Source organism: Dipodomys merriami, unplaced genomic scaffold (genome assembly GCF_024711535.1).
Source record: "Dipodomys merriami isolate MVZ:Mamm:240054 unplaced genomic scaffold, mDipMer1.0.p SCAF_25, whole genome shotgun sequence".
Classification (NCBI taxonomy): domain Eukaryota; kingdom Metazoa; phylum Chordata; class Mammalia; order Rodentia; family Heteromyidae; genus Dipodomys; species Dipodomys merriami.
In genome coordinates, this window is record NW_027203937.1 from 16,126,658 (window position 1) to 16,137,818 (window position 11,161).

Sequence of the window (11,161 nt, forward strand, 5' to 3'; positions counted from 1 at the left end):
ATTTTGAGTGAGTACTGAGTGTTAACCTTAATGGGAAGTTAGTGATGGGTCCAAACCAATATGATAAAGCTGTAAGTAGTGTACTAGAACAAGAATGGGTACTATAGGAACACATAAGAATACCTCACCTTTTGCAGAGGAGGTCAGAGATCAGAAAATCCAGAGAGAGAGAGAGAGAGAGAGAGAGATAGGGAAGCTGTTTTATGCCTTGTGTTATATATATTAAGGAGTGTGTGTGTGTGTGTATACGCAAACGCACACGCGCAAGCGCACACCAATCCTGGGGCTTGAATGTAAGGCCTGGGCACTGTCCTTTATTTTTTTTCATTCAAGACTAGTGCTCTACTACTTGAGCCACACTTCCACTTCCAGCTTTCTGGTGGTTAATTAGAGCTTAGAGTCTCATAGACTTTCCTTCCTGCCCAGGCTGGCTTTGAACCATGATCTTCATATCTCAGCCTCCTGAATAGCTAGGATTACAGGCATAAGCTACCAACTCCTGGCTGATGGTTTAATACCATAAATGGTGCTCTTTCCCATGAGGATCCTGGAGTCTAGTAATTAATTCAGTTACACATACACTTGTAGGTCCCAAGAGTGCCATCATATCCTTCATTTGGCTCACACATATCTATTGGGTCTTTTTTATGAGCTGGGTCCCAGGAGTGGAAGAGAGACAATGAATTGGACATAGATTTGGAGGCTTATAGTTCCATGAAGGAGCCCTTCATGATATTTAACAATCTTTTTTTAAAATTAAGTATTGTAGATTGAACTCAAGGCCTTGTGGTTGGTAGGCAGCTGCTCTACCACTAGAGCCACACCTCTAGCCCACTTTTGCTTTGATCTCTTTTCAAATACGTTATATTTCTGCCTGGGATGTCCTGGACTTTGATCCTCCTATTTATGCTTCCCACATTGCTGAGAGGACAGATGTATACCACTGCCTATGTGTTGGTTGAAATGGCATCTCATGGATTTTCTATCCAGACTGGTCTCAAACTTTGATCCTCTCTGCCTCCTGATCAGTTAGGATTATAGGCATAAAGCACCGTGTCTGTCTCATTTAATTTTTACTAAAAGTCTTAGGAACACAGAACTTTTATCTTCATTTTTGATATAGGAAATCTGAAGCACAAATAGGTCAAATAATTTGATAAAATCAGTCAGCTTTCTTTGTAATAAAAACTAAATTCAAACTTAAGCTTCCCATTCCCCCAAATTACTTCTTTTCCTACTTTCACTCCAAAACACTTGGATCCCAGCTCTCCTCACTGGACCTGCCTGCCTTTTACTGAACGTTGCCCCATCCTGTTAAGTCATGATTCCATAGTCTTCATTGGTCTCCCTTCCTCTGGCTAGGGGCTTACAAATCCCTACAACTTTGCCACTTCAAATTGTGTGGACCTGTCTTAAAGCAGATCTGAGAATGGCTAGATTCCTTTTAAGAGAAATTTCTAAGAGCTCACGACTTAAGGAACTTAGATCTCTAGTGTGGCCCTGGGGTTGAATTTTAAAGGATGACAAGGTGGGAAAGGATATTCAAAAGAATACCTAGAACAAGGCTCACATGTGAATGGTGTGCGTTAGGGTTAAAGTACAGCCTAGAGAGCCTGAATGGGCAGGACTGGCTGGAGCTAGAAAGGTTAGAGAATAGGATGCTAAGGTCCTTCAGGACCAGGCTCTGGCATCTAGCCTTCATGCTCAGATGACAGTTGCAGTAGTCTACCTGGGAGATGATGCAGTATTTTTGAGCCCAAAGTGTCACTCAATAATCACTTAGCTACATGAGATAAGAAGAGGGGCATTGGTCTAGGATGATATCCAGGATGCATTAGTAATGCCCAAATGTGCATTTTCAAGAGAGAAGGAAATATTTGTTATTGAAATTGAAAACCAAAGCAAAGGAGTTGGTTTATTTATTTGAATAGGACCTACTATATTCTTACACCATGAGATCAAAAATTTCAATCAGAAAAAAATATACAGGAACCCTTTGGGTTGAATCTACTCCCCACTGGTTTGGCCTATACCTTATTTCAAAATGGTATATTCATTACCAGCACTCAAATAATCAGGAGTTTTTCTGCAAATGGCAGAATTCTTTGGAAAAAATGGGAATATCTGGCAACACTGACTCATATTTGTATGTGGTAGTGGTTGTGAAAGCTAAATAGGAGCCAACTCGTTTGCTGTCACTGGCTTTTGAGACACAGGGTCTTGCTATGTAGCGAGGCTGGCTTCCAATTCATGATTCTTTTACCTTAGCCTCCTGAGTGCCAAGACCGTAGATATGCTCCACCATGTCTGGGTGTGATCTCTGTAGGCAGATGCATACTCATACACTTGCTCCTCTTCCATGCTCTTCCCTCCCACATTCAGGTTTCTTCATTCACATGGTCTAGCCAACTTCTATAACCATTTGTATTTCTAACTCTTGATTAAAATGCAGGGGTTTTTGCAAGGTTTGTCATCAGATTGTGACAGAGTTCAGTATTAACTTAAAAAGTTCTGTTTCAGATTTTTTTATATGGTTGGTTGACTTTTTTGTTGTTGTTGCTGTTTTTTGAGACAGTATCATTCTGTAGCTCAGGCTGGCCTCAAACTCACTGCAAAACTCATGCTGGCTTGGAGCTCATGATCCTTCTACCTTTACCTCCCAAATGCAAGGATTACAGGATGAACCACCATTCCTGGCTTTATGGACTAGTTTTTATCCTAGCCTTGCCTGACTGCTCTTTCTTTTTCCTGGAACTTTCTCTTCCATTGGTTAACTTGACAGCTTCCTGCCTGACCTCTACCCCTTAAATCTTTTCTACAATTCCTTTCTTAATTCTCCAGGTCTGCTCCTCTTTGCTTCTAACTTAAATGCTTGTACTTGCAGTTGATCTGTTGCTCTTTTTCTTGCCTTCCCTTTCTTCTTCTCTTCTTTCCTTCTGCTCTGTTTGTTTTGCTTTTGTTACTCAGTGTTTGGCATGGACCCTCATTGCTACAGTGGTCTTCATACAATCCCAGCTGTTAATCACTTTCATCCAGTACGTTTTTGTCAGACCTCCCTTTCTAAAGCATATTTGGGGTCATGGCTCTCCCCAGCTCTCATCATGGCTCTCATTATTCATTATTTGCATATCATCTTCCCTAAAATGTGAGCCCCCCTTCTCTTGAAACTCAGTTAAAACAGAAGAGTTTGCGAACTTGTAATATGTACTTGGTGCTCCCCTTCTCACTTGATGCTAGTTTCTCTATTAAAGTGGGATTATTATGCAGGCCTAGTAATTCTAGCTACTTGGGGTGCTGAGAGCAGGCAGATTGTCATTCTAGGCCAGGCTGGGCAGAAAAGTTCATGAGACTCCATTTCAACAGAAGTGAGGTACAGTAACATGCCCCTGTTATCCTAGCTACAAAGGGAAATGTAAAATAGGAGGATCACAGTCCACGTATATTCTTGGGCAGGAAGCCAGTCACAACCCTGGTATAAATAAGGTATACTTCTCCCTTGCCATACCAGTACAAAAATGGGCTGGAGGCATAATACAGTATAGAGTGCTTAGCTAGTAAGTGTGAGGCCCCGAGTTTAAACCCAGTAACATAACAAAGTAAGATTGTTTGTAACCATTTTACACATGAGGAAACTGAGGATCCCAAGGAAAGAGCTTGCCCAAATACACAATTTTCTTAGAACCAATATTCAAACCAGGTCTGTATAAGCCAAAAGGTAATGCTGTTTTTAGTTTTCTATTGCTAGTATTTCTAGTAGAGTTAGACTGATTTGAGCTGGAAAACCCAGGACCCGTCTCCTCTCACTTAAATGACAGCCCATTTCTGCCATAGAGTGGGTGTGGGGGGAGGGGCATCTCTGGAACCAAAGAGGCAGGTATTCAGGGCACAGTGGTCCTACAGGGCTCATGAGCTATTCTGGAGTCAAAGAGTTCAGCTGCTACTTCTGCTTATCTTACTCCTTGCTGTCCTTGCTGGTCCTTAGGGAGATGACTACCTCAGGAATATACAAGCTGGACGATGGGAAACCCTACCTGGGCAACTGCTTTCCAGCCAGAAATCTGCTACGGATGCCTGAGGAAGGTCAGGTGACTTCACATTCCTCATATCCATGTCATCCTCCCCAGCTCCTTCATAACATTTTCCTCTGGTACTCTCAGTGCTGTCCCCTCCCATCTATCCTTCTCACAGCCGCCTCAGTGGGTCTCCTACAGCAGTGCCCCCTGCTGTTCAGTAGCCTCATTGCAGACATATGTCCTATCCTTTATAGTCTCTCTCACCTGTCCTACTCTCAACTACAGCCCCATTGCTTTACTTATGACTCATTCCACAGTACTCTATTTTCACGCAGCTTTTTGATTTGCTTTGAATGTTCTAGTCTTCATTCCAGAAATCTAAACTCTTCCCATCCATGAAACCCACTCTCCACCTTTTTCAACAAGCCAGCCCTAGTCTTTGGTGTACCTTTCTGTGTCACTTACTTGATAAGCAATCATATTCTACCCAGCTCCTAACTCAAAGTGCTGAAACTTCACACTGCTATCCCTCGGACCCCCCCTCCTAACACTGAGCAGAGACCTGTAGATAGAATACTTTCTAGATAGAATGCTTTGATTCTTTGAAAGGGCAAGAGAAAAGTACACCTTGTTTATGCCAGGGTTGTAACTTGTTGTTAATCCATTTATATTTGTGGAATATGTTCCAAGAGCCCTAAATGGTGCCTGGAACCTATACAGACTGTCTATATATATATATATATATATATATATATATATATATATAATAACATGTAATTTGTAAATTAGGCATAGTACAAAATTGACATATATGGTTATAGTTACTCTAGTTAGCTAATGAAACAATTATAACAATATATGGCAAAAAGTTCATTAAAACTTAATGAATTTTCTACTTCCAGACTTATCTATTAATATATTTAGATTGTAGTTGATTGCCAGTAACTAAAACCACAGATAGAAAAGCCTTAGATGACAGAGGACTGCTGTATATAGAAAGTTAAAGGAACCGTGTCCTCCAGTCAGTCCTTCCATTTTTCTAGAATAATTTCATTTTTGTATATGGACCTTCCTTGGAAATGGACTTGTTTAAAATCCTGCAAGAGATCTATGAATTCATTCATTCATCTTCTCCCTACCCTACAGATGGAGAGCTACAGAAATATAGAGCTGTTATCTGTGTTTGTATACCTATGTATATTTCTGCTGAGAACACCACCACCTTAGCAGTAAAGAACATACTTCTTAGATCTTTGGTTTGTAAATACCATTCTCCAGTGAAAGAAGCAAGGACTCCTGAGAGAAATAGATGTTTCTCCATTCTTGGCTGAACCAAATTGGGCCTAGTGTTATCAGAAAGTAAAGAAGTTCTCAAAGTGATGGGGAAAGATTGAAAAGATACTAGCGCCAAATAACAGGGACCAAGCTGGAACAGTCTAAGCAATGAAATAAACTATTGAATAAATGAATATTTATGAGTCCATAGTGATACAAATAAATATTTGAATAAATATATAAGTGGGGGAGAAAGAACAACTTTTTCATATAATAGAGCCTAACTAATAAATATAAAAGGAATGAGAGAAATAGGAAATCACTAAAATTTTACAGGTAACAGCCAGGACTAGTAGGAAATAGAAGTAGAGATAGATAGATTAGATAGATAGATAGATAGATAGATAGATAGATAGATAGATAGATAGAGATAGATTGATTCCTGTTCTCACCAGGAATCAGCTTATTGATTTTTTTGGGGGGGGGGGTTGAGGAAACTGTAAGAGCTGATACTGTAGTATTTTTTTCCTGGTATAAACATTGGTACCAAGGGCCTTGCACATATTAGACAACACTGTATTACTAACTATACTCCCAATATCAAGGTATATTTATTAATAACAAGGGAAAGAGTAATTTTTCAGTCAAGAAATGAGACAGCACTTCAACTGAGTGATCAAAATTAATATCACAATTCTAGATGTAATGACACACACCTGTAATCCCAGTACTCAGGAGGCTGAAGTGGGCAGATTGTGAGTTCAGAGTCAGCCTGGGCTATATACCAGATAGACCTTGTCTTAAAAAAATTAACATCACCAGAAATGAGGCATAATGGCTTCACGAACTCTCTGAAATCACATGCTAAGGAAGTTCCATCTTTGCTTCTGTGGTAGCTTTGCCAAAGGCATGTCTTCAATTTAATCATGGAAAAGTATCCAGTTCGAACTTAAAAATAATTTAGAAAACAATTGACAAGTGCTTTTCACAAATGTTAAGGTTACACAAGGGGAAAAAAAGCCTGCACAGACTGGGACACACTGAGGTACTATGACAGCTGAGTGGATATGAGGCCCTGAAGCAAAACAAGAACATCAGTGAGAAAACCGCAAAAGGAAAAAGGGTGAGACAAGTAACTGATACCATACCAGTATTAATTCTTGGTTTCAATCACTGTATTACAGTTACATCAAGAGGTGAGCAGTTAAGGTAGTTAGGTGAAGGCTACATGGGAATCTGGACTACTTTTGCAATTGTTTTTGGAAATCCAAACCTATCTCAAGATGAAAAAACATGAAGGAGAATATTGTCTCCCTTGATGCTCTTCCTGGTAAAAGCCTAGTTCCATGACAACCCTTCGTGTGATTTTTCAGGACCTCTTCTCATAGCCTGACTCTGCTGACCTCTCCAGCCTCATCCTTATGTCTTCACAATGCTCTTCTGACATGCTCTGGGCCTTTCTTCCTAGCCATGTTGAGAATTTTGGTACAAACTTAGACTGGTGTCTTAAGGAATGGAGGATTTGAGGATAGGATCAAAGAGAACTGAAGTCCATGTCTGGATAGTGAAATAGTGGGCAATGGGTTACCTGGACTATTTGGCCCAGAGTGGGAGTGAGAAATGGTTCATGCAAAAACACAAGGCAGGAATTGTCTCAAGTCCCCAATGCAGGGTTTCAGCTGTACCAGAGGACAGCCAGTGGTAGGAGGCTGGTTCCCACAACTATTTGTCTCTGCTTGGTCCTCATCTCTATTTCTGTGTATTGCTTCTGTGCTTTCCTCTGCTTGGTTTCCAGTCTTCACATAGCAAACTCCCTTCAACTTACTATATCCACTCATGCCCTAGTCTGGTAGCTTCTTCTCTGGGCTTGCATAACAACTCATAAATCGTTAAAAGTTTTTTGGGTTTTTTTTTGGGGGGGGGGAGTCTTATCCATTCATATATCCCCAGGTCCCTGCACAAAGTAGATGTTCAAAAAAGGACTGAATGGGCGAGTTTGTGGGTGGGAGCCATGGCTCAGCCTTCACTAAGTCAGCAACATTTACAATATGGTAAGTTCTGTACAAGCATTGGCTATACCAGGTTGAGTTAGACAAAGTCCCTGCTTTTTTTTTTTTTTTTCTGATTCTGGGGCTTGAACTCAGGGTGCTGTCCCTGGGCCTCTTCGTGCTCAAGACTAGCTCTCTTAATACGTGAGCCACAGAGCCACTTCTAGGTTTTTTGAGTAGTTTACTGGCAAAAGAGTCTCAAGGTAACTTTTCTGCCTGGGCTGGCTTTGAACCATGATCCTCAGATCTCAGCTTCCTGAGTAGCTAGGAATATAGACAAACCGTTGGCACTTGGCACCTGATTTTTGTTAGGTCAGCTTACTAGTAAACTTCATCTTTTTCTTTTTGCTGACAAATTTCTTGTGTTTTTTCTACAGTGAACATAATTGTTTGTTGTTGCTTACACCTCTTTTTTTTCCTCCTTTTTTTTCTTTCAGTGATGGGTATCAAACCTGGGGTCTTATGCAAGCTAGACAAATGCTCTGAGTTATATCTTCATCCCTCTTCTCGCTTTCTTATTCGAGTTTTCAACATAACTTTCTACAGTGATAGAAGTCTGGGAAGAGGGATCCCACTGAGTTGAGGTCTTTTATCTAAACTATGACCAACCAAGAGAGTAACTGACTGACATAGGAAATAGGGAATCCAGTCCTTTGTTGGGGTCAGGAAAAACTTCACAGAATAGAAAATACTTGATGTTGGGTCTTAAAGGAACAATAATGAACATGTGAAGAAAGAAATTGAGTAAGCATTCCACAAGAAATTGAGTAAGTATTCTTTTAGTCTAAGCCTTTTCATCTGTAAAATACAATCAGTAACATGTCCTTCATTTGGACTATGGGAGGCAGTTAAATGAGATAGGTATGGTGACATCTCCCACCCCTAGCAGAAAGAAGTACAGCATCTGTTGTATGGTAGTAATTAGGAGCTATTTTTGGCTGAGTGTTATGTAATTGTACTCACTGTAACTTTAGAGGACTTTACCCCTTTCTCAGTGTTCTGATCTTTCCAACAGGCCGAGGACACTGGTTAGTGGCTCGGAGAAGTAGTGCTAAGAAGAAAACTGTGCATGAACCTCAGACATCTGTTGAAAGTCAACAACAGCTGAAGAAGGTTTCTTTTGAGATTCTGGATAAGAAAGCATCTCAACAGGAAAGCGAAGTAGACATTTCTAGATACATTATGGACCGGGCTTTTCTGGTGAGAGTAAATGCATCCTAGAATGACTGGCAGCATCAGCTGGGAGATGAGGAGGAGGAAGAGGAGAAATGACAGGACTGCCCTGACCTACCCTTGTCCTGACTGGGGTAAAGGGTCACCCTGACTGATACAACTACCACAGCTCATGAGAGTGATATTGGCAAATTCCATGAGGAAGGGCCCAAGACTTTATATGTAAAGCCTCCTTTGGATACACCTTGTGAAATGGGCATGTTATTGCCATCCTTATTATATTGTTACAATTGGGCACATGGGAAAATGAGGCCCTGAGAGGTCATTGGCCATGGCGGAAGTCCCACAGTCAGTATATGGCTGGGTCAAGATTAGAACTCTGGTCTATTAGCTCCAAAGCCTGTACTTTCACATTATATGAAGTATTGGAGAGGCACCACAGCAGTTGAGTGGGAGTCAATTGAGAAGACTATTCCAATGCATAGGAAGATCGAGATTCCTGCTCTGCTCTGCCCTAAGGTGACTTTTCTAGGAGCTGGTGGAATTGGGGAGGTCTTCCTTTCCCATAGCCTTTGTCTCTTGGCTTTAGCATTTAGCTAAATGCCAGAGGAACTGACCAGTTATTTCTCAGAACCTAGGGTAGTCTTTGATGAAAAGAGCTAAGGTGACAGGGTTGGAGACCTGCCAGCTAGTTTCACATCTGCTCTGTGCAATGCTTCAGGGACTTTGCAAAGAAAGACTTATTTTGTAAATCAATATTAATGAGCAGTCTGGTTCACATTGCTTCCTGGGAAGAATTTCCTGGTAGCCTTCTTTGTTCTCAGCTTCTGCCCATGGGTCCCAAGAAATGGTTTCTGCATAGATCAGGAGTTGCAAGAGAATGTGGCTGGTTTCATTTCACCTCAACTGAGTAATGCAAGCTTTTGTGCAGAGCCTATGGAATTGGTTTCATTGTTACCTTCCTTTATGCACCTCATTAGAGGTGGGGAGGACTGAAACAGTAATACTGAGGCGAGGCAGAAACACTTGCCATGGTGCTCCTTCTCTTTATTGCCAAATGACCATTGGCCCTTCATATGCATGGGTATGAAATATTCAATCCATAGATTGTAAATATTTGAAAAAGTGAAATAAAACATTTCTCTCTACTAAGCATGCACACACTTTTAAAAGTCACCGTTCCTTAAACAATACAACAATTTTCATATTATTTATTTATATTAGGTATAATAAGCTAGAAATGGTTCTAAGTATACAGGAGGGTTACTCAGACTACATACAAATAGGACACCATTTTATGTAAGGCACTTGAGCACCAACACATTTTGGTATTAGATGAGGGTTCTAGAACTAGTTGCTAGCAGATACTGAAGGACAACTATATACATATATGTATATATATATATATATATATATATATATATATATATATCCTCCCATATTTCATGGGTATGGCTTATTACCCAATTCCACTTTGGGTAGAAAAAGAAAGCAAGTTTGGTTTGTTGTTTGTTGTTTTTGGAGTAACAAGATACACATTCTGCCAGTTGGATGGTTCTACTTGAATGCTTTGCTGTCAAACCCTTGTTAAATTGTCCTCCCTCTACAAGTCCCCAAATTGTTTTTCTCCAGTATTACTATACTTTATGTTGGCCTGACTATTTACCTAGTCCCAAGCCAATAATCTGGGGGAATACTTTATACCTTCCTCTCCCTCACTGTCCCCAACACCAACCCTTACCTAATCCTGGAATTTTGTGTTGTTTTTTTTTTGGTTTTTTTTTTTTACTAAATTTCTATGGCCACCATCTTTAACTTGGCTACCATCATCTCTTATTGGAGTGATTGATAACTTCCTAACTAGTTGAACAAGTGAGGATGCCTTTTATTAGGTAGATTAATTTGCTGGTTGAATAACATCTTACAAGGTTCAGGTTCCTTCCATCCTCCTTCTCTGACATCCATCATCTTCTGTCATCTTCGGATGATAGCCTTCATGATCCTGAGGTTGCTGCAGCAATTCTATCATCACATATAGAGGATAGCCAGTGTCTTACGTCAATTTTTAGAAGAAAGCTTTCCTTAACTGGTCATCCAACCTTACTATCAGCAGCAGCCAGTGTCTCATTGGCTAGTTTATGACACATGTCTAAACAGTCATCAGTGAGAAGGAGATCTCTAGGATTAGCTTAGGCAGGTTAAGACTTGTATCTTGGAACTAGGACTTAAAATATATTCACTTAAGGTGAATATAATCGGTCCACTTTAACATAGAAGGAGCAGAGAAGTAGTTATGGGAAAGTAATTAATAAATCTGGTACATTCTTCTCTTCTGTCTTCTTATCCTTTATTTGTTTCTTGCTTTAAAGAAAATCACCAACAGCCTTTTATTGGTTGTAGGATAAAAATCATAATTTGGTTCAGAACCAGCAAGTATCAACATGATGACCACCTTTCTACATTGTTATGTTTGTCATTCCATTAAAAACACCTTATCTTTTCCAGCCTGGTAGACTTCACCATCCCTGATACCCACTTCATAGGACTAACTCCTGTTCAACTCTTAGCTCTCAGCTTAAATATCATTACTTCAACTTATCATTTCCTCACTTTCACACTAAGGTTAGGATCCTGTTACTGTCTCTCATAGGA

General features: G+C 40.2%; 1 protein-coding gene across 8 annotated transcripts in view; it reads left to right on the forward strand.

The window, feature by feature from the left end:
- Positions 1-11,161, forward strand: part of Xrra1 (X-ray radiation resistance associated 1) — a 51,018-nt gene that overhangs the window by 3,128 nt on the left and 36,729 nt on the right. For 6 of the 8 annotated variants that reach the window (XM_070035008.1, XM_070035013.1, XM_070035010.1 and 3 more), the window contains exons 3-4: positions 3,983-4,080; positions 8,352-8,536. In XM_070035008.1, coding sequence (XP_069891109.1) covers positions 3,983-4,080; positions 8,352-8,536 — 283 coding nt within the window. The other 2 variants (XM_070035014.1, XM_070035015.1) reach the window with 2 other exon arrangements.